The sequence below is a fragment of the Euprymna scolopes genome, chromosome 13, assembly GCF_053919585.1.
Source record: "Euprymna scolopes isolate OS-2025 chromosome 13, ASM5391958v1, whole genome shotgun sequence".
Taxonomy (NCBI): domain Eukaryota; kingdom Metazoa; phylum Mollusca; class Cephalopoda; order Sepiida; family Sepiolidae; genus Euprymna; species Euprymna scolopes.
The window spans coordinates 18,212,352-18,237,566 of record NC_136494.1 but is presented as its reverse complement, the minus strand read 5'-3'; the positions used below and the strand labels follow the sequence as shown (position 1 = coordinate 18,237,566).

At 32.7% G+C, this 25,215-nt stretch overlaps 1 protein-coding gene across 2 annotated transcripts in view; it reads left to right on the top strand.

Annotated features, from left to right (window-relative positions):
• Positions 1-4,015: 4,015 nt before the first annotated feature.
• Positions 4,016-25,215, top strand: part of LOC145291947 (E3 ubiquitin-protein ligase arih1l-like) — a 114,218-nt gene continuing 93,018 nt past the window's right edge. Inside the window, exon 1 of one of the 2 annotated variants that reach the window (XM_080137874.1) lies at positions 4,016-4,681. In XM_080137874.1, coding sequence (XP_079994000.1) covers positions 4,454-4,681 — 228 coding nt within the window. In that variant the 5' untranslated portion in view covers positions 4,016-4,453. The remainder of the gene's footprint in view (positions 4,682-25,215) is intronic. The other variant, XM_080137875.1, reaches the window with a different exon arrangement.

Below are 25,215 nucleotides of genomic sequence, written 5' to 3'. Positions count from 1 at the left end.
CCCAGTTAAGGTGTCAGTCAACCAGTAGTAAACATACAATGAGTCAGTGTGGAGATGTACAACCTGAGCCTGCCACTGCAGTGCAAGATTAAGATGTTTCATCATGGTATCAAGTTCCGCCAAATTGATATGCTGGCCATCAATTTTCGGATGAAGCCAGTACGTGTCTTTTACAACATTACCCAATTGTTCCAACACTGCACCTGTAGCCAAAGAACTTGTGTCAACCCATGCATTCAGTTCATGTCCAGTATAAAACGAATGTCGAATCTGTCTATTTTTTTTTTTAAATCACTGCTTATTAAAGTCACTTGAAAATGAAATAAAATAAAAACGCCTAGATAGCTTACAAAATAGAAAGGGAACAAAACAAAAAAAAAACAATGGCAGTGTCAAACCGTCCTCTTGTCAATACAACACACTTTCTTTCCTTAACTTGCAATAAATGTATTTGATATAATCTTTCACCGTTCATTCTCGTTCTAAGTTATCCAAGAAAAAACTCAACTCAACCCTCATGCTTTAGAATCTGTCCCTTTTAACAGTCACCAATTGTGTACATATACAAATTAATGACATACGTTAACCAATGAGCGACCTACAAAATTATGCTGGTCTTTTCTTTTCCACATTTTCTGCTGACATTTTACAGGCTAAGCAAACACTCATCCAAAACCAAGCTTCTATCTTAACATCATCAACGCTCTGATCCCCATCTGGCATCAATTGAAATGGATGGCTTTCGTCTTGGGGAGGCTCCATGTTTTGAGAAGCTTCTGGGTTTGACCTTTACTCCTGATCTGAAATGGAACACGTACATCAAATCTGTTGCCAGGGACGCTGGGAAAATGGTGGGATCCTTCTACTGCTCCAGATGATACCTCACTACTGATGCAATTCTCTATCTGTATAAAAGCCAAGTACGTCAAAGGATGGAGTACTGCTGCCACATCTAGGCAGGAGCTTCAGAAAACAGCCTATCCTGCCTTGACAGAGTACAAAATAGACTTCGTGGTTTAGTGGGGGATGCCCTTTTCTCTTCCCTGCAACCTCTCTCCCACAGAAGAGACGTTGCGAGTGTGTCTTTGTTCTATCATTATTTCCATGGCAGGTGCTCGTCTGAGCTCCAATCCTTCGTCCCCCCTCGCCAATCTTTCACGAGAAACACCCGTCTGGCTGAAACTTACTGTCAATAATTTTCCCCACTCTTTATCTGTGCCTAAATCCAAACGTAGATTCCATAAGCAAAGCTTCTTTCTTAGAACTGTACGCCAGTGGAACGCTCTGTCGCTTGCCTGTTTCCCACCTGACTACAACTTGGACGTCTTCAAGTCCAACATAAACAAACTCCTGACACACCACCCCCTTAAGTAAGACACTCTATCAAAACACTCAATACTAATGATTACTACAATACTATCTCATTGATTACTGTACACGCAATAACCCTTATCCCTGAGTGGCCTTTGGGCCTTGATAAGTGGTGACCCCCATGTAAAAAAAAACAAAAACAAAAAAAAACACGAGGTCATTTACGAAAGTAATGATTTCTATTACACAAATATTTCTCATATGTTATATCTCCCCTCTATGGTTTTCACACATAAAGTAAATTTCAATATATAAGGATTATTTGATACTGGAGATATTCATAAAAGAGGGGAGATATAACATATGAGAAATATTTGGAATCAAGTCTCCCCTTGCTGTTTTTTTTCAGATTATCTGAAACCATAGCAGCAACTCCCCTCCATTAGGGCCAGAGGTTTTGAGGAAATGTATATATATATATCTTTGGTAAAACTGGTAATTAGTTAAAACCTGAAGAGAGTGCTGAATATTATTGCAGAGAAAATATGTTTTATTTTTTTTATTACCGTTTTATCTGTTTGGTTACATATGTTTTGGATGTTGGACCATGTTTACGATCCAACAACCTCGTCAGACCTTACAAAAATGGTTGTTAGTATATCAGATATTAAATGTTAGATATACTAACCATTAGATATTAGATGTTAGATATACTAACAACCATTTCTGTAAGGTCTGACGAGGCTGTTGGATCGTAAACATGGTCCAACATCCGAAACATATGTAACCAAACAGATAAAACGGTAATAAAAAAGTAAAACATATATATATATATATATATATATATATGTATATTTTTTTTTTAATAATTTTTATTTAGTTTTTTATTTTTATTTTTATTCTATTTTTATTTCTATTTTATTTTATTTCATTTTATATTTTATATTTTATTTTTTATTATTTATTCTTTATTTATTAATTTATTTTCCATTTAGTTTCGTCTAACAACTCTTGCTGACGTTTTTTAATTGACGACCTGTACATTTCAGTTGATCTATATTATTTTGCCCTATATATTTTTTTTTGCACCTTTAACATTTCCTGTCTGGGTCATTTTACTTTTGTTTCCCTTTATTTTATATTTTATATTTAACTTTATCATTTTTTTCCCCCTCTCTCTCTTCCCTGATCTTATTTATATTTATGTCTCGGCAGTAGAGTGAAAAGCATATCTTATTTTTCTTTTATTAATATTATTGGAATATTTTCTTTATTCCTTGTACACATTTTTGTGAATTATTCCATGAATTTCTGCCTTTGGATTATTATGGACCATCTTCTTCCAAATATGGGATTTCCTTGGATTTTACTTGTACAAATGGAAATTCTTTTAACTTTCTTGAAGATTTACATTTGGATTTTACCATCACTGGATTTTTTTATTTTCCACCAGTCTATCCATTCATATGTAATCACCTTTTTCTTCACTATATTCCCTCTACTTCACTTTTTTTGTTTTCAAGTAAGATCTTTGACTTACTTGTTGTTTCATCAAATACTTCTGCATGCAAAATCCGATCCCGCATTTTGCTAATTCCTACCCTCTGATGAGAAGGAAAGTATTTCTTCGAAACTCTGCGGATTAAGGACTATCCATTTATCTAGTGTTTCCTTTTCAGATTAAATATGTTTTTAACTCATTTCAAAGTGTTTTTTAACATATTTTATTAACTATTTGCTCATATATATATATATATATATATATATATATATATATATATATATATATATATATATAGGGTGTTCCAAAAAAATTTGACGTCATTTCGCAGGCCAATAATTTTGACATTGAAATTACCTCAAATTTTCACCGCTTGTATAGAAACAGTTCAAGATTTTAAGTTTAATGTTTGACATTTATCTATTCTCAGGTTGAGAAATGCTGTTCACTTTAAAAGAAAAGTCATTTTGCATGTTAGAATATGCTCAAACACTGTTACCCAAGACAGTGCAGCGTGACTTCTTTGAAAAATCTATCAAATTTTTTAGGGCACCCTGTATATCTACATATACATTTCCCCAAAACCTCTGGCCTTGATGAAAGGGAGACTAAACTTGCTGCTATGGTTTCAAATAATCTGAAGTAACAGCAATGGGAGACTTGATTCCAAAACTAGGAAAACAAATGACCATGACTGAAACATTTTATGGCTGTAAAAAAGTGCCAAACATAGGTTCCGGATGATGGACGATCCCTTTAATGTGCAACCTTAATAGCCCACTACACAATTCCAACGAGCCTTCATTTATTAAATTCTGATCAATAGTCGCTGAGATTTGGAACTTATAAAATAAAATTTCCAAAAAAAGTTGATATATATATATACTGGTAGCCAAATTGAATATTGAAATGCTCATATCCTTGATTCTATTAGATGATACTATATGAAAAATTGCAGGCTTTTTGAAGATTATAATACTATTCTATGGTTAAAATTTTATGACAATTGGTAAAAAAAATCCCTATATTTTCAAACCAATAAAATGTGCTGAAATTTACCTACATTTGAATATATAATGTCCTGCAGGCCAGCTTCAGTTTTGCTGCTTCGGTTATCTCCCCTGTGGCCTTAAATTAAAAATAAAAATAAACTAAACTAAACTAAAATAAAAGATAAGGGGAGATAATTCTATAAAACTCTTCAGTCAAAAGAATCCAAAAAGATAGATTTCCCTCCTACTCTTTCCTATTTACTATTCTAATCTTTCTTTCTTTGAGGTTTTTCTTTAGTCCCAAAATCTATGTTAGTTAAATCTTTAAAGTGAAGATGGTTAGTGAAAGTTGTCCACAAACCTATATTTAATGGCTCTGTACCTAATTGTACGTATTTACAATAAATAGTTCCCTCCCGGCTCGTCTTTCCTTATCCTCTCACTTCCCCCCACTCACCAAGTCTTGTCAGTTTAACTACACACAGCCGCCAGGAGAGTTCGAAGTGTTTCGAGCTCCCAAGTCCGAAAACGTTTTTATAACTACTCCTTTGTTTAGCCCCCCCCCCCTTTTTTTCTCCACGTATATAATAGGTGTATATCACCTGTGTATTTCCTTCTCCTACCGTAAGATTCACTTTACTTCTTCCCGATGATGGACGACGAGGAGGATATTTTACTAGACGACGAGGAAGAGCCCGATGGAGGTGGTTCAACCGACAATGACGATGACGAATTGGTCGACCTGGCCATGGAGCCGGAGCCGTCCACCACGCAAGAGAAACAGGACGCGGAGGAGTTCCCTTTCGAAGTCTTCAAGACCACAGAGATCGTCCAACTCATGGTCGACTGCATCAAAGATGTGAATTCCGTTGTACAGGTGTGCACTCTTAATCCCCCTTCCCTTCTAAAAAAAAAAAAATGGTGCTTGTAAACCTATTTTCAGAACAGAAATACAGAAAAATGTTTAAAAACCTTCATTATATACGTATCTGTAACAAAACGAAGATGTCATATTCCAAAAACCACATAAGTTGATAAAGTAGTTTTGTTTTTAGCTAAGAAAATCAAATGTTATGACTAAGTCAATTGTTTTAAACCGCCAAGTTTTATAAATGAGGGGAACAACTCAATTCGAACTATCGAAATGAAAACCAACATTGGGTACTTATTCACTTATTATATTGTGCTGAAATAATGTTATAATTCAGAAATCCATTTTTAACATTGGGATGGTTTTCTGTACTTTCACCTAACAATTTACTTGAAAAAAAAAAAAAAAAGATATTGTAAAACTTGAAATTACCTTGAAAATACTATAAAAAATATACCTGTACAATAAGTGCATAAGCACCCAGCCTTGTAATTGCTACCATTTCCTATTAAAATCTCCAAAAAATCAAAAAGATTATAAAATAAAACTACTTGATCAATTTAAGTGACTTTTGGAATATGAGATCAATATTTCGGACAGGTACGTACATCATAAAGATTAAAAAAAATTTTTTTGTATTTTTCTTTTGAAAGCCGCAAAAGTACCCTACAATTAACTAACTTTTCTTACGGTGTTTGGAAATTAGTCAAAAACAATTTGCTTTACCTACCTATTTGTGACATATTTTGGAATTTAAAATATAAATTATAACGGTTTAACGTTCACGTATAATTCAAATACCCGGTGAACCAAGTGCAAGAGAAATCCAAACAATTGCGTAGATAAAAATGGTTAGAATCTTACAAAGATCTCCCGGCTGGAATGACTGAAATTGTGTGCGAATGTCTGGCATCCGGTAAGATTCCCCATCCCCAGCAAAAATAGAATAAGAAGAAAAGCAGCCAGTTTACTGACCAAACAAAGATGGTTACTTTGCTCGAAATCGGTATTGTAAATGCTAAGAACTTTTTTTTTTTTTTTAAGTATATTTTTAAAACCCAAACAGGTTATATAAAAAAAAATGTGTAGGTAAAAGCAAGATAAATTGTTTTTGATTGAACTTCCCAGCCCAGCTGTTATTTCAAATAAAAAAAAAATGGGTAAAACTATACAAACACCGTGACAGCGAATTAACCCTAACCCCTAACCCTAACCCTAACCCTAACCCTAACCAAAAAATGTCTAATAGAAATAGTGCTTATGCATTTATTGTGCCGCGCTTTTTTTAATATATTCTATTATTAAATTGTTAGGTGAAAGTACAGAACAGTTACAAAATACCCGGTACTTCTGCGTTTAATCCGCGAATTCCACGAAGTTAATCGGGCGTACCCTGCGGATGACGGGAAGAACTGGAAACGGTTGACAAGTAATTTTTCTGGATATTAAGACATTATTTTCCAATGTGTTTATGAATTTCAGTGGTTGTCGCCATTCTTAATATGGGGATGGGGGAGCTACAATTTGTTGACACACGTATGGAAGCGATACCCCCCCCCTGCTGTAATTGTTTTATTTTCATGGTTTTTTTTTTGTATTTTTTTTTTAAATATTTTCAGCATAGTCTACCAGATTATAAAAAAAAAAAAAAAAGTAGAAAAAAAAAATTCAATATTTAACATTTTTAAAAATGGTACTCCGTTTCCAATACAACGTTCTAGTAAATCCCCCATTTTGGAATCAACGACTTTTTTCGGCCAAATTTCGTGAATTTAGCCATTTATTTTTATTTTTTTAAAGTTTGGTTTTGTCAAAATAGCTAAATTCGCGAAATTTGGCCGAAAAAAGTCGTTGATTCCAAAATGGGGGATTGATTTACTAGAACGTTGTATTGGAAACGGAGCACCCCTTTAAAAATGTTAAATATTGAATTTTTTGGCTTTTTTTTTTATAATCCTGTAGATTAGTGACCATTCAATAATAATTTGCTGAAAAAAAATGGGTAAAACTATACAAACACCGTGACAGCGAATTAACCCTAACCCTAATCCTAACCCTAACCCTGTCACGGTGTTTGTATAATAATACCAAAAAATGTAAGACAAAAATAGAAAAATTACAGATGGAGGGGAGTCGCTTCCATACGTGTGCCAATTTGTTTATTGGCCGTTTCCGGTTATTCCCGTCATCTGCCGGCCATACCCGAGTAACTTCGTAGAAATCGAAGGTTCATAAATGCAGAAGTACCACATACCCTTCTCTCGTGTTAAGAATGGCTTTCTAAATAACGTTATTTCCACACTGTACAATAAGCGCATAAGTACCGACGAGTTCAAAAGTTGCTAAAAAGGTAATGCTTGGGAGAATGGTACCTCGACCTCAGAAGGGTTTTCAATTTTTTTGTACTTAATTTTATTTATTAACTAACTTTAATTTTAGATTGTATTTTGTGTGTGTGTATATATATATATATATATATATATATATATATATATATATATATATATATGAAACCTTTCAATTTCGAGAGAACGAATATTTTCACGTTGACGTTCTAGAATGATGTAAGGGATGCGCAATCTCTAACCTCGCCTCTCTAATCAATATGATTTCCAATGGAAGGTTAAAATCCCTGATGATTGGAAACAATGCTGGAATGAGCAGAGAAAGACTAATGTCCGTTTTCAGAGTCCTAAATTCTCTTTGCTTTTTGCATTCATTCTTGAGATTATTCGAGCTGTGATTTTTATATGGAACAAAATAAAAAAACAAATATATTACCGTATTTTTTACGACCTGCCCCAGGCGTATTATAAACACCCCAACCTCCCCATATTAAGAACGGCTTTCGAAGTTGGGGTGGGGGTATTCCGAAAGCCGTTCTTAACATGGGGGAGGTTGGGGTGTTTATAATACGCTAGTAAAAATTTACCAAATATATTTATAGATTTGTTCGTATTTCATCTTGCATCACACGCACACACACATATATATATATGTGTGTGTGTATGACTGAAGTTTTAGATTTAGATCGTTCTTCCGCCCATATATCTGGTCTTTTGCTTTCTCACGATTTTTTGTCCGATATAAGTTTTCAAAACAAAGTACTAAAAGAAAAAAAAAAAAAAAAGCTCTATTTTAAATCTTTATTAATAGTCTTACTTCGTCACGACGTCTTATATTCTAAGTTTAAAATTAGGAATCCAATAATCTTGCAAAAAAGAATTCAAGCTATTAAAAACGTACCCAACATATATATTTCAATCGTCGCTAAAGGGACTAAAACCGCCGGTACGAATGGTTAATCAGCACCTTATTGTATAATATAAAGATGTTTTGCTTTTACTAAGGTAATTAAGCACGCTGTAATTGCTTCTCATGCGTATATTAAAGCATATATTGAACTTTTCAGCTTTAAGAAGGTTGCTACTGAAACATTAACCAAATTACTTCTAGTTTTCTAACAATTTGGTTCAATTAATTTAATGACCAAACCATACCGTAATAATGACTTGATTATTACCAAATTATATGGTCATAAAATTAATTAAATCAAATTATTATTATACTATAACTTATAAGCTGTTTAATTGTTAGCTGTCTTAAAGCTGAAAACTTCAAGATAACCCAGACACCTATTGTCACAGAAACCGGTAGCATGGATAGCTAATCAGTACATAATTGTATATTATACATTGTATAATATGGATATTTTGGTCTTAATAACGTAATTAATCATTTATTTCTTCATACAGATTAAATATCGATGTATAGTCAAGATCGCATTAAAATGTGTGTGCGCATATATATATATATATATATAAAATCATGCTTATGCACTAATGTTACCGTGATATTTTTTAAATAGTATTTTCCAGTTCTTCGATATCTTTTTTAATTAAATTGTTAGGTGAAAGAAGTATATAATAGTTACAAAAAATCCTCTCCTCCCCAGGTTAAGAATGGCTTTCTAAATTACGTTTCAGCACGGTAACATAAGTGTATAAGTCCCATATATATATATATATATATATATATATGGGACTTGTGTATGTGTGAGAGGTGCTTATGCAGAATACGGACCGTGCTGAAAGAAGCACATTCTTCGTATGGGGAGGAGAGATTGTCTTGTAACTGTTCTATACTTTTTCACCAAACTATTTAATAAACAAAAGATGCTGTAAAATTTGGATTTAACTTGAAAGATCCTATCTAAAACAAATAGCACAGTCCGTATTCTGCACAAGTATCATGTATTATATATATATATATATATATGAGGGAATGTAAGTTTGCTAGTTTTTCTACCTGTTTGATATTTTTAGAGAGGGGCCAGGGGGACTAAAAATAAATAGTTTTTCTTTAATAAAATTAATTGCTAAATTTGTATTTTTATCCTAATTGTTTACTATTAAAAAAAACCGTAAAACGATGCGAATGAGTAAGACATCTGTTCTATTTTCGTGTAAAAATGCGATTAATAAGTCCAACTACTATTTTTACTTATGTGTGGTGGACGCAAAATGGGGGATCAGCGCCTTTCCTCGATCCGACCATCTTTTCTCTCCTCGTCGAAACACCGGCTTCGAAGAAGAAACCTTGATTAATATTAAAGACATAATTCCGATTCTTTTTGTCGCCCGATTTAACATGTCCGGACCTAATATTTCCTTCTGGTCGAGTGTCATGTCTGCACGCTTAAAACTCCCCCATTTTCTGTCCACCCTTCGTCTTTTTTTTTTTCTTCAGTTTTATTATTATTATTATTCCAAAATCTAACATGGCGAGCGCCATCATCAAAATTTTTTTTTTCACCTCTCGCATTCCCGTTTTATCTTTTTTTTTTTTTTTTTTTAAATCGTTTTCTAAATTTTTCGATCGTTTTGTTGTGATTATTTTCTTGAAATTACTTTAGCTACATTTCTTTTTTATTCGTGATGCTTTTATTTCTTTCTGCTAAAAATATTTATCGGAAATAAACATTTAGAGGATCGTTTCCATGTATAAATGAGAGTCGCGAAGTCGAGTCTTCTTCCATAATGTCGTTTTTCTTTTAATTTTAAAATATATTTAATAACAGTTTTCGTAAAGATCTTTTTATTAAAATTTAATTTATTTCAAGCGATGTGCCTGGTTTTATTTCTAAAGCAAACAAATAATTTATCGTTCATGGTATGCTTTCTTTTTTTTTTTATTATTATTTATTAATACCGGCTTTTTCAAATCATTGAATTTACCTGATATGGAAATGTGCTACTCGGTAATATATCTTTTGAATAAAATGTAAAATTATAATGGAAAAAAATTTATAATATCCTAATCATGGGTACCTAGTTAATGTAAATTTTATTTGTTAAATAAAATTTATTCTAGTCATGTCGTAAATCCCTAGTTAATGAAACTTAAAATCCTAGTCAGATTGTAAATTCTTAGTTAATAAAATTTAATACCCTAGTTAGATCGTAATTTCCTAGTTAATGAAATTTAAAATCTTTGGTCATAAATTTTTAGTTAATAAAATGTAATACCCTAGTCAAATCGTGAAGTAGTTAACAAAATTTATTCTAGTCATGTCGTAAAATCTTAGTTAATAAAATTTGAAATACTAGTAATGTCGTAAATTTATTAAATTTAATATCCTGGTCAGATCGTAAATTCCTAGTTAATAACATTTATTCTAGTCAGATCGTAAATTCCTAGTTAATGAAATTTAATACCGTGTAAATTCTTAATTGATAAAATTAAAAATCCTAGTCGAATATAAAAAAATTTGATACGTTAGTCGTAAATTAAATTGTTAGGTCGTAAATTCCTAGTTAATAAAATTTAATATCCTAGGTTTTAATTAACAAAGCGAATATAACATTCTGTATCCTAGTCATTTGCACCTAGTTATGATAAAGTTAAAGCCATTTAACAATCAATAGTCTTTTTTTTTTTGGTCTTTTCTTATCGCCATAAAAAAGAAAAAGATATAAATCAAAACTAACTAGTAATCACTAATTTTTTTTCATAATTATTTTTTCTTCAATTCGTTTATTTATTGTTTGGAACATGTCTTTTCTTACGATATGTGTCAAATTTATTTTTTCTTCCCAAGAAAAGTACGAACGACATTACTTTTTCTTTCTCTCCCACTCTCTTAGTACCAACTAAAAACTTTATTCATATTTTTTTTTTTTTTTTTTTTTTTTTTTTTTTTAGTAATTGTGAAGTTTACGCACCGTGCTGAAATAATCTTATTTAGAAAACCATTTTTAATATCCACGTGGGAGAGAAGGCTTTAACTAATCTATACTTTCACCTAACAATTTAATTAAACAAAAGATACTGTAAATATTGAATTTAACTTGAAAATGATATCTATAAAAAAATAAAATAACAGTAAACTGCGCAAATACCATTTTTTTAATTTTTTATTTAAAATTAAGGTTGATTGAAAGTTTAACTTTTTGATTTTATTTTCAAATAGTTTCTCTTAAAATTGCGTTCGGTTGTTCAACCATGTTTTCCTGTCCACATGAATTTTATACATTTTTTTTTTTATACATATTTTTCGAATATATATCTATATTATATATTTAAAATCTACAGAGATTAGTTGGCTGAAACAGCAAATAGTGTTTTAATTTTTGTTTTTTTTTAAATAAAATTTTTTGTTCAATTTTATGACGCACCTATCATTAGTTACTGACACATTGGCTGGATTACTGCCAGCATTTTGTTAAATATTTTTATTTTTGAGCGATTATACAGACTTCAAATATGTTATCCTGTAATGTCGACCATTTTTTTTCTTGTTTTCGCGTAACTACTTATTTTTCGAACTGAATAAACAATTTAAAATAAGTTAAACACTAAAAACTTATACAGCTAGCTAGATTATAACTTATCTTGCCTTTAATAAGATTTGTATGTCTTTTTTCGTTTTGTTGTATACAGTAAAACATACTCCATTTTTTTTCTTTGTAGTTAAACAATTGTTTGTTAGATTTATTTTTAAATTATACTTTTATTTCTTAAATTGTCTTGCAACAATTTAAACTTTTATTAAATAATTTATTATAGTTTTATTTTGACAAAAATTTGCCACAAAACTTTTTTATTTGAATTTGTCAATCTCTAAATTCTATTTACACTATAACGTTCTAAACGCACTTTAGTGATTTTTTAATATTTCTTGGTTCTACCTACTTAATAAAAAATGCAGAAAAGTATTTGATGTATGCACCACCCGTCATGAAACGGAAATGTCATACTCCAAAAGTCACTTAAGTTGATCAAGTAGTTTTATTTTTATAAAGAAAATCTTTTTTTTTTTTTTTTTTTAATTTTTAACGATTTAACGTGACTAATGTGAAATCGGTAGCATTACAAGGCTGATCTAGCAAGTTTGAATTATTATGAACTTATCTGCCCTGCTTTTTTTTTCTTCTTCAAGATGGTGACGCAAGACAGTAAGCTTTTTGCTTACTCATGAAATTTGATTTTCTTAGTTTAAAATAAAACTATTTGGTCAATTTACGTGTTTTGGAATCTAACCCCTTCGTTCCGTGACGGGTACGTAGATCATAGAGAGATGCATGTTTACATTGATCTTTTAAACCGACGGATTTCAGGTGAAAACAATATTACGTACTTGCGTGTTAGGGCGAAATTAGTATATATTCCAAAACTTCCGAAAAATGACGTAATATTTTCACATGAAGTTCGATCAACAAGCATCCATGCAGATTTTTCTGTGTTTTTATTTTTTAAGTTGAATTCTAAATAAGAACGTATTTATGAGGTGCTTCAGCTTATTCTTCAGGTTGACAATGACAATTAAAATGAAAAACTTTTATATTGTACCCACCGGAATGAAGATTGTATTTCAAAATTCACAAAAATGAATCAACTAGTGTTTTTTTTTTTTTTTTTTTTTTTTTTTTTTTTACGAAAAATGTCACATACGAGACCATGTTTCTGTACAGTGATAAAGGGAAGTAATCAGTGATTATTTTGACAGTTTCCACGTGCATTAGGGTTGTCTTCTCTTGTTTTCAGATTCGTTGATTTCCTTTTTGGAAATAGTAAAATTTAGTAAAATCCGTAGATAAAAATGTCTTACGTCACTTCCGTCAAATGGCTTTGTAAACGAAGGAAGGCCAATCTACACCATTACCAAAATTTAATTTTTTTTGAATTAAAAAATATACTAGGGTTTGTATTACTGTACACATAGATTCTAAAAAGTGGTAAAAAAAAAACCCAAATATATAACAAATAAATGTTATCAAAGGCAAGATAAGTTACTTTTCTACCTAACTGGATATATTTTTCGTGTTTTTATTCAATGTAACATGTTTATTCAGTTCGAAAAGCATACAGTGTTTACCGATGTATTGGAAAATTCAAAATGGCGCCTGAGTCTCTCTTTAACACGGTAAGTTCAGGAAAAGATGTTATAAATAATAAACGAGACAAAATACTGTTAGAAATTCACTCAATATGTTACCGTGACATAGTATTTTGTCTAGTTTATTATTTATAACGCCTTTTCCCAAACTTACCATGTTAAAGAGCGGGCGCCATTTTGAATTTTCCAATACATCGGTAAACACTGCATGTTTTTCGAGCTGAATAAACATGTTACATTGAATAAAAACACAAAATGTATCCAGTTTGGTAGAAAAGTAACTTATCTTGCCTTTGATAATATTTATTTGTTATATATTTGTTTTTTGACAACTTTTTCGAATCTGTGTACAGTAATACAAACCCAAATACTATTTGATGAAATTACTTGATTTTTTTGGAATTTTTTTATCTTCGTCCCGTGACTGGTACTTTCTGTATTTTAATTTTAAATGCCGCCATAAGTGCCAATCTGAACAGTAGAACATCGATTTTTTGTATTTTTATTTTGGTGCTTGTGCACTTATGCTACCGTACTTTTTAAATATATATATATATATTTTTATTTTTTTTTTTTTTTGCTTTTAAATAATTTTAAAATTGAAGTTTCACGATATTTTTTTTGGTGCTTGCTAAAATGTTGACAGATCGATTTAAAAAAAATATTTTTAAAATGTGGTTTTAAGCAAAAACAGCACTTATTAAATTGTCATGTGGAAAATATTAATATATCCAAAAATTACGAAAATTAATCTAGTAGAATAATTGCTATTGTGTTTCGAGTTAAAAAAAAAAAAGTATATCTCTATAAGTTACAAATGTTGGCAGCCATTAATGTGGCGAAAGGAGGGATAAATATAATCCCTGTCTTCACAATCTTCAAGATACTCACATCTAAGGAAAATGCAATTTTCTCCAAAAATTACTTTTAACAATGAATAATTTTTCTACTGTATTTTCGTCATTTTTGGATATATTACTATTTTCGCTATAACAAGTAATATTGTTTTTGTTTAAAACCACATATTAAAAAACAAATCGATCTGTGGAAGCACCCATTTTATTAAATTGTTAGGTGAAAGCACAGAATAGTTACAAAACACCCCCTCCTAATGTTAACAGTGGCTTTCAAAATATCATTATTTCAGCACAGTTACATACGTGCATAAGTACCCCCCCCCCCCTTAAAAAATTTTTTTTTTTTTTTTTTGATTAGGTTGAATTTTAAATAAGAACCTATCTTTAAAAGAAAAATGACTTAAGTTTGATTTCAATGCAGAGTTGCACTAACTTCAGGTGCCACAATAGTTTGTTTTTTTTCTTGCATAACTTCAGTTCAAATGAAATATATAAAAGAAATGTGACCATCCCAGATTGTGGCTTTTCAATAGTCTATAATAGTTTTCCTATATATTTCTATCTAATGTATCCAAGTGATCTGTTACTACCATCGCTTTGGTATCTCTATGTGCCGGTTTTTTGTCCAGAGTTAACTCTATATTAAAAACAGGTACTTATGCAAAATACAAACTTGAATTTTTTTTTTTTTTATTTGGGAATCACCACTTATCAAAGCCTAAAGGCCACTCGAGGATAAGGGTTGATGAATGTATGGTGGTAGTGTAGTAATCGTTAAGGGTGCAAATTAGCTACAATTAGATTATTTATGAGGACGGCTCAACAAGAACTTGTTTACATTGGACTTGAAGGCTAGCATGTTGTATTCAATCAGGAAGCAGGCCAGCGGAACAGTTTCACAGGCGGACAGTTCTGGAAAAGAAGCTTTGTTCATGGAATCTACGTTTAGATTTAGGCACAGTTAGAAAGTGGGGCAAATTGTATATAGTGGTTGTAGCTAGTCAATTGTTTTGTGAAAGTTTAGCAGGGAGGGAACCATAAAATTGGAGTTCAGTCTAGCACTTGCCATGAAAATAACAGCAGAGACAGGCTCGCAATGTCTCTTCTGTGAGAAAGAGGCTGCAGTGAAGAAAAAGGGGCATCACCTACTAGGTTTCAAAGGCTGGATGGGGCGTGTTGAGCAACTTCTGCCTAGATGTGGCAAAATTAAACTTTTTACAGTATTCTTGTTTATTAAATTATGTGAAAGTATGGAATAGTTTCAAAATGCCGCCTCTCCCCCATGTTAAGAATGGCTTTCTGCCAAACCTTCACAAAAAGTACTCGTCTCACTACAACCGTTAACAATTTCTCTTGCTCTCTATCTGTGCTGAAATGCAAATTCTGTGAACAATTCTTTCCTTGAACTGCCCGCCTATGAAACTGTTCTGCCAGCTGACATGGTCGTTTCAAGTCTAATGCAAACAAGTTCTTGTTGAGCCATTCTCTTAAATAACAAATTCTATCCAATTTCCACCATTAACTATTAGTACTGCACTGTAGTCTCGGTGCCCACCATATACTCACTAACCCTTATCCCTGAGTGACCTTCGGGTCTTGATAAGTGACGACTCTCTTATTAAAAAAATAAATAAATAACAAGAAAAAAAAAACCCAAATTGATCAAGTAGGTTTATTTTTCTACAGAAATTCATTTTTAATCTATTAATGTGAATCTGTATGCATTACAACTATAAATCCAGTATAAATTGTTTGGGTTATCTCCCTTGTATTTTGAGATTTTTATTTTTTTCAAAATGACAGGCGATACAATTACTCCTTGGATATTCATAAAATTTTATTTTTTATTTAAAAATAAGACTATTTAATCAATTTGCATGATTTTTGGAATATATTTTTGTTTTATCATAGGTACATCATGCAGATTTCTTATTTCTGTTTTACTATAGGGACAATTCTGGACAAGAACTTAAGACTCCTAAAGAATTTTCTTTTTTCTCCGTGTACTTATAACTATACAGAATTTCCTTGAACAATTCATAAATTCAAATTTTATGAGTAGCAGAAGAGCGGCTGTTTTGCCTGCCATTTTGAAAACAATCTTAACAAAAGAGATAACTCTACATGATTCAAACTTGTGATATTTAGGTTGTAATGTCTACAAATTCCCATTAATCACTTAAAAATAATTTCCTTTATAAAAATAAAACTACTTGATCAATGTACATAATTGTCGGAATAATACAAAAAATTTTTAATATAGAGGGAATTCTGGACAAGAACCAAAACTGCTTTTATAAATATACATACACAATAGCTAGTGTTAAATCATGACTGACTTTGACTTGGCAAATCTTTCAAATTCTTCTGTTGCATATTTAAATTTGTGTAGAACTTAGTGCACATTCGTTTATGCATGTGTCGGTTTTAACTTAGTGCTATTGTTGTCTGTTTAGATTTTTATGTAATGTATATGAAATTAGTTGTATAAATTATGTATACTAATTTTTCTACTCTTTTAAAGAATTAAATTGACAAATGTAAGGAATGTATGATTCTGTGTTTCCCATTCGTAGTTCTTATTTTGGGTGTAACTGCGAAATAAAATTCGATTAGGTCTTAAGGGATGTTCGGTTGTTAGAGGTAAAACGGTGCTTGTTAGGATGTAATCGACAGATGGATTTAAAAAAATGATTTTTTCTTTTAAGCAAAAACGATATTACTACTTAATTTATGGCGAAACGTAACATATCCAAAAATTATGAAAAATAGAAAGTTATTTCTAGTTAAAAGTAATTTTTACGGAAAATTTGGTAAAATCGCATTTTTCTTAGACGTTATAAAGTAGGCAGTAGGATAGACGCAGGGGACATAACTCTGAAAGGAATATTGTGTCATGGTTGCAATATTTTGTGTCTATAACGATACTTTTTTTTTTTTTTTACTAAAAACACAAAAACAGTTCTACTCGAATTTTCATAATTTTTTGATATACTATTTTTAGCATGACAATTATGTAATATTGTTTTTTGCTTGAAACAATATATTTAAAAAAAAAATCGATTTGTTGAATATATCTTGATAAGTACCGGTGAAGCTTATACTTTTTATAGAAGAAAAGAATAGTGAATTTTATTGACAGTCGTCGCAACAAGATGACAGGAGACCACAATACCTTTGAGTAGTAGTGGTGGTAGTAGTCTCTTTCTGCATCCTTGGAGACATGCTGATGGTGGCTGCAAACTCGATACGGCTGCAAGAGTGACGACAGCCTGGATGAAATTTCATGAGGTGTTGTTTTGGTTATAATCAGCTAATGTACTTCCTAACTTTTTGGTGTGGCTGCTACCGTAAGCAATGACAAGGCAAATTAGTTCCTTTACTTTAATTGTTCTTCAGTATTTTTTTAATTTTTTTTTTTTTTTTTTTTTTTTTTTTTGTGAAGCGATTTATGGAAATAAAATAGGAAAAGGACATTATTGAAAAGTACACAATAAAAATTAACAAAATTATACAGTTGAAAATAAGATTTTATTCACACTTTTTATAACAAAATATAAAAATGAGTTTTTAGTTTATTTGAAACTAGTGGGGGTGGCCGGCGTTGCTCGAGTGTTTGGAGGGGGTGTTAGTAGGTAGGCAGGCAGGCTTGAATCCGTGACGTGAAGGCAGAAAAGAAAGTAAAAAAAAAAAAGGCTGAAACCTTACCGCGGCGCTAAGTTACGGCAGGAAGTGAAAAGCGTTCAAATTTATCAATGTCAATCAAAAAGTTGACTTGAAGTAAATAAGTTAAGAATCACGCAGACGCAGAAATGAAGGTTGGCTGCAGGCCAGTTTCTGCCGTATTTTGCATCCTCACGATGTTGGGGAAAACCAGCTCCCCTCAAAAAGGGGAGCTCTCCAAATGCACAGCAATTGCTTTGCTCCGATTAGTTTTGCTTTTATACGAAAGGACGGAATAGAGGGAATTTTATAAAAGTCGATCAAAATAAATGTAGACATCCGTTCGCAAATCGTAGATATTATAATCTAGGAAGTATAAGGAAATTTAAAAAAAAAATAACGTGGTTGAGAGCACCCTCACCCCACCCAAAAAAAAGCCTTTTATAAACATACAAAAACGTGCACGCCACTTTTACCTATATATATATATATATATATATATATATATATATATACTATATATCTTTATGAAATTTAAAAAATAAGTTTTTTTTGTTTTTGTTTTTTTTGTTTTTTCCATTTTAAAAATAAAAATAAATTTATTTGAATTTATGTGATAAAAATGTTTATGAAAGTATAAAATTGAAATTAAAATAACAAAATTTCAAACATAAAAAGAACGTACCCGATACATAATATTCCCAAAATAGTTCAAAGAGATTTTAAAAAGTATTTTCAATAATTCTTTAAAAAAATAAAACAAATAATTTCAATAATTCTTAGTTAAAATAAGACTGGAAAAACTTTTCAATTACACTGTGCAACAAATTTGAATTGAAAAAAAAGTACAAGACATATAAGACCTGTTTCGGTGTAAGAAAAGTATGCTGATTCCAAATCTGGCATTTATTTCTCTGGATTAGGTACCATTTTCCTGTACTTTATTATTAATTATTTTGAAAAAAAAAACGCCGAATTCACCAGTTTAAACAACATTTGTCCTCTTAACTCTCTTGTGTAGAGTGTCATCATCCTTTTTTTAAATTCCAGCAGTAGTCTGCCAACATACCAGTGTTCCATTTTCCTTTAAAACGTTTTTCTATTAATGAAATATCTTGATGGAACCTTTCGCCATGTTTATCACTCACATGGCCAAGATTCTCAGCAAAAAAATCCAAATGAGAGTGGAGCACATGAACTTTTAGAGACATGTTACATCCCATATCATGAAAATGATGCAATAGATCATTCACAACTTGCACCTGAACGATGTTTTCCCAGGAAGTTATCACAAACTTTCTTGAATGACTCAAAGGCACATTTTTCTTTTCTCGAGAGATGTGTGTTAAAAGTTTCCTCAAGAACAATTTTTCGAATTTGGGGACCTATGAAGATACCTTCTTTTATTTTAGATTCTTTCGTACATAAAGTAAGGGGTTAAAATTTCATTTCTATTTTTTGCATTTAATTTAGTAAATTTTCAGAAAAGAATGTATAAAATGCCCCTTTATGTTTAAAACATTAACATACACAATAACCCGGTCTTTATTGTAGTTTTTAGTTAAAAAATACTTTATTAAATGGATATCTATTTTTAACCCTCAGATTTTTTCCCGGGCCCTACAAATAAGGTTCTGAGGCAGGTTTTAGCTTCTTTTCCTTGATTTTTTTAGCTTACATTAAAAAATGCCTTTCTTGACGAATACCATGGCTTTTCGGAAGGTGGTGAACACCAAACCATGTGCTACAGCATTATGTTTTTACTTTTGAAAAAATTAGCCCTTGGTCTAGAAAATATTATGCTAACCAAGCTAGTTCTGTCATCTAGCTCTCTTAAATCTGGAAAAATAGCTAATTTCGGCTGACTTTAGCAAATAAATGATTCAAATAAATGATTTAACAAATAATGTACATATGTGTATATTAAACTGTGTTTTTCTCTTAAGATTTATAATTTAATACATATAATATGTGACTGCAAAGTCGTCAGTAACCCATTTTGACGTTTTTACTGAAATTTACGACTGTGGCAATTTTGCACAAATTATACCTAATTCAACAAAAAGAAAGCCAGAAATAAAATTTCCACGTTACTAGGTATACAAAAATTGCTGCAGATATCCTGTACTTTTTTTAGTGTTGCACAGTGTTATTAAATAAAAAAGAACGATCAGAAACGTGTAATTAAGAGTACATACACAGGGGAGAGATATAGGCGTGAGAGAAAATCGAAGGAACTGATTTGTCTTGTCACTGCTTCCAATAGCAGCTATGCTTGAAGTTAAGAAGTACATTAGCTGATTATAACTATAGTTTGTAATAGCATCACGAGCTATTCATCTCTACATCCAGATTAAGTTGTATAGTGACTTACATAGTGCATTCCCTCTTACCTGAAAAAAAAACAATTACAGAGTTATGATCAAATGGATTTACAATGTGAAATCTGACCAAACTCAACACATCAGGTTAAAGGATTAAAAAAGAAAATAATTTTTTATTTTTTTTATGGAAATCACTCCAGACAAGGCATAAAGCCACTTGATATAAGGAGCTAAAAAAAAAAAAAAAGGTCAAGTTAGCTAACAATAAGTATTAGATGGATAAATCCTGATTCGGAAAATAGCAATTCTCTCCCCTTTGTCTAAAACCTCACTGATAGAATGTGAGGACTAAAGGACAAAATAAGGGAAGTGAGTTACAAAGCTGTCGCAAGCATGACATTTGCTCAGCATAGAGGATCTAGGATCGATTAAGTCGGCTCCTCTCATTGAACACAGCGTACCTGATGAATGTAACCATGCATGACGGTTCACAGAGACAAGATAATTATGGGCAGCCCGTCTCGGGGACCAGTGGTAAATTCCGTAGACCTATGGTCTGGCGGTAGGTTCAATTTCAGCTTTGATAGTGTGTAGCCATGTTTTCAGTTGGCCTCTTGAGCGTCTATGCTAATCTTGGAGTGGTTCTTGAGTTATTGCTTCGATGATCCTATGTTGCAGCACACCGCATGGCTAAACCAACAAAGTATCCTCTTTAAAAGCGTTTGCTAAAGGGGGATGTTTCTGTGTCATGTCCAGATTTGTGTATTAGAGACAAAATGGTCCCGGCAAACCTGCAGAATTCACCAGAGGCAGTATAGGTCAAACACTACCAACCTTTTGGGAGTTGCAGCTCTCATGTATCAGGGGTCTCAGCTATAGAAAAGGATAATTCAAATAAGCGCCTGATAAATCCTGAATCTCGTGCCTGTTGTGATCTCTGGACGAGACCACAGAAGGGGTTGTGAGCAACTGAAAGCATGCCAACCATTATTAATTCGTACATTGATGTCATATTGCTGACCCAGGACGACAAATATTGAACCCCGATATTTGAAGTGATCGACTTCCTCTAAGGTTTCTGCATAGAAAAGAAAATTTCTTGGAGGATTTTTGTATTCGTGGCATTTATGTTCATACCAATCTTAGATGCAAAGTGTAGCATTTTGTCTATGGCTGATTGGATGTCGGCAAACTTTTCTCGGTGAATTGTAATATCAGCAGCATAATCAAGGTCAGTCAAGATCACCAGAAAACTCGACAAGTGCGTTGCAGGTGATCCAGCCAATGGCATAGTTAAACAATGTAGGCGAAAGAACATGGTCCTAACTCCCAAGTGGATGTCAAAGAACTCTGATTCTCAGCCAACGCAGCAAATTCTTTGTGCGTTTAAAAAAAAAAGTAATGTTTTGATGAGGTTAAGCAGCTTGAGTGAAAATTTTTCTACGTGCATTATTTCCCATAGCGTACGTTGGTTCACAGTCAAATGCTGCAGTAAAATCCACAAAGCAAATAACCGTGCACTGTTGATAGCATCTGCATTGTTCAAAGGTTCTGCATAGTGTAAAAATTAGATATGTGCAGCCACTTCCAGACTAAACGTCGCATTGGTTTGGGTGAGCCCTGCAGTCATGTTAGTTGGAATTTTCTCAGCAGTATGGACATAAAGACCTTTGATGCTATATCGATGAGACTGATGCCCCTGTAATTGCTGCATAGGCGTCAATCATTTTGAAAAAGAGGAGGAAAACTGCATCACCAGTTTTGTGGGAGAGATTCAGTACTCCATACATGTGCAATGACCTGATGCAACCAGGGGTCGATGGTGTCTCGACATCGCTTGAAGATTTTCACAGGAAGACTGTTTTCTCCAGGCTTTTTGCCATTCTTCAATTTGGCGATCATGCTAGTTATTTCATTGGCGGTAGGAGTATCCATGTAACAATCATATATAGACAAATAGTCATAAGATTGGACACGAACCAGCGTTCGAAGGTGATCATAGATGAGTGAAGTTGTGAACCTTTCCAACGATCCATACGATCCTCAAGCACAGTGATAAATAACATCACTGATTGGGGCAGGCATCATTTTATTGGTGACCAAATTGTTCCTTGTGCATGAATTTAGAAGTTTGTAAATCTTGTAGGAGTCACGAACTGATGTTTCTTATTATCAGCAAGTAGCAGTAGGTGTTTCGACTCACCCAAGCAGAATAGGTGGTTTCTCGGCGTAGGCGTTTGTATTCCTCTGACTTGCCACCACAAACTTTCTTTGTTTTATCCGCCAGTTCAATAGTTTTATTGAAAATACAGTCTTTTGAACATTGCTTGGTCTTGCCTACTATTTCCGTTGCAGCCTCGCGTGCATTCTGTTTGAGAGATTGTCAAACATTTCTACCACCTTAAAAAGTATCTAATCACCTACTTGCTTCCTGACTTAAAAAAAAAAAAAAATGCACCAAACATTGATATTGCTTTTCTTCCCTTTCTCTTTGCAAGACTCAATCATGCTCTGCAAAGTCAAAAACAAGGATGGGGCAGAAGCAATGTCTTTTACAAAACAACCAAACCAAACACCATGAATAAATATAAAGAACTTACAGCAAAATGACTGGATTTTGCATTAAATAACCCCTAAAATGTTTGATATGCTGTAAAATGAAAACAACTAAGCAATCAACTGAAAATACTTTCGTTTCAACGCAATCCTCTGTCTTTATAAGAGTCTAATACGTTCTAAAATAATGCTCTGTGTAACATCTCCGCCTCACGTGCATTGTTTGAGAGATTGTCAAACCTCCTCATTTCTACCATCCTAAAAAGTACCTAATCACCTACTTGCTTCTTGACTAAAAAAAATGCACCAAACAGCGGAGATGTTACACAGCATTATTTTCTGTTGGGAATGATCTCTTCTCTAAACCTACAATCTTTTTCACAGAAGAGACGTTGCTAATGTTTCTCTATTATTTTCATGGTAGGTGCTTGACTGAACTCCACTCCCTAGTCCCACTCCTCTTATAAAACATTCACTGCAAAAACTCATCTAGCTACAACCCCTAATTAAATTTTCCTGTCTTCCTCTGTGTACAGAAACTTCTGTGAATAAAGTTTCCTTCCAAGAACTTGTTCATGGAATACAATACCTCAGGTCTGCTTCTCAGCTGACTGCAATAGTCATTCTTGTTAAGCCGTTCGTCTAAATGATTTTTTGTCTTTTTTTACTCGCGGTTATTCCTAACAAGGTATAGTGCCACTTGGCCATACCATGGTTAGGAAAGATTTTTTTTTTTTTTTTTTTTTTTTTTACATAGGCATCACCACTTATCAAGGCCCAGGGACCACTCAAGGATAAGAGTACAGTAGTCAATTGGACAATATAGTAATTGTCAGAATCGAAATTCAGTAAATTTGTTAACTTAAGGGGAATGGCTTATCAGGAACTTGTTTACGTTGAACTTGAAGACAGCCATATTGTAGTCAGCTGGAAAGCAGGAAAACGTAAGAAAGTTTCACAGGCATGCAGTTTTAAGAAAGAAGCTTTGTTCATGAAATCTACGTTTAGGTTTAGGCACAAATAAAGAGTGTGGGGAATTATTAATAGTGTTTTCAGCTAAACGAGTGTTTCTTCTGAAAGTTTGGCAAGGGGAGGGGACTATAGATTGAAGCTCAGTCAAGCACTTGCCATGAAAATAAAGATAAAGCAAAAACAAACTCGCTACATCTCTTCTGTAAGAAAGAGGTTGCAGGGAAGAAAAAAGGACCTCTCCTATGAGGCTACGAAGTCTATTTTGAACTCTATCAAGGCAGGATAAGTCCTTTCTAGCAGCTCTTGCCTAGATTTACAAGTTGTTGGTTTATATTACATTCTGCATGTCAGGGAAGCAGGCAGCTGGAAGAGAATTCCCAAGTTTAGCTGTGCAAGGGAAGAAACTATTAGAATAGAAAGCTTCTGGCATTTAGGGACCTCAATAGTGAAGGGTGTGATTTTGTTGCTAAGCGGGTTTATCAAGGACATGTACTTGAGGGGAAACAAGAGCAACGAGTTCCTAACAACATGGTCCATTAAAATATTTGTAAAATAGACACAGGGATGCAATATTCTGACGATTGGACAGGAGTTGGAGCTTAGGCGTATGTCTGTTTTTTTTTTTTTTTAACCCATTGTTTCCAAGCTTGTTAATGTGTTTTTCTTGCTATTTAATTTATTAAGGTAATTCTATGTCAAATTTAAGATTTTTGCAACTTTCACCACATGCACATCATGAAAACTAAGAAATCCTCAAAATTTGAGTATGTGATTCTAAACAGTTTCCGATTTAGCGAATTTTTAACCTTTCTGAATTTTTTTTCGAGCGGAACCCTTTATTTACTTCACCGGGATAGCATGCTCTTGTTCCATCAGCCATGACTGGATAGTGATCCAAAGTAATTCGCAATTGTATTTTTCAGTCGCCCACAATGAGGATTGAATCTTCAACCTTCAGAATATCACATTTTGCAATTGATTTTTCCAAGTACTGTAATCACTACATCACGGGTTCTTGCAGACACTTCTCGTACAAATTTTAGGAGCCTTAAACCTATTTTTTTTTTTTCTAGTTGTAAATATCACTATTTATTATTAACTAGTGGGGGGTACCCGGCATTGCCCGGGTGTTTAGAGGTGTGTGTGCTCGGGCGGGGTGTTAATAAGAATAAGTGAAGTAAATATTTAAAAAAAACACAAAAAACTAACATAAGGCAAACGAACGATGTTAAATGTAAAAATGGGAAAAACAAAAAGAAAATGTGAAACAGAAAAACGAACGTTAAAACTTTGTTAAAAAATCTGAAAAATACCCCCCCCCCCCCCCAAAAAAAAAAAATGGCTTAAATAACCCTGTTTCAATATTGAAATTAAAAAAATCGAAAAAAAAGACATCTCACACCACGATTTGAACCCAAAACTTTTAGATAATGAGGCCGCGCTCTAAGCAACTGAGCTAAGACGACGTCGACGAAATTGTTGCTTTTTCAAATATTTAAAGTAAATCATGTTCCGACATCGTATGACGCATGCGTAGAAGGGAACTCATCATGAGAGGACGGTTTTTGCTGCCCCACCCCCTTGTAGAAAACTGCTGATTTCAGGGTGAAAAAATTAACGTTTTTGGCCAATTTTTTGGATGAAGGATGGGGCTTCAATATGATACCAAGTGTGTGAATTTTTGTTCTGTCAAGTTTTTAGCGGACACACATACAAACATACATACACTTTCGCTTATATATATATATATATATATAGATTAATTATTAG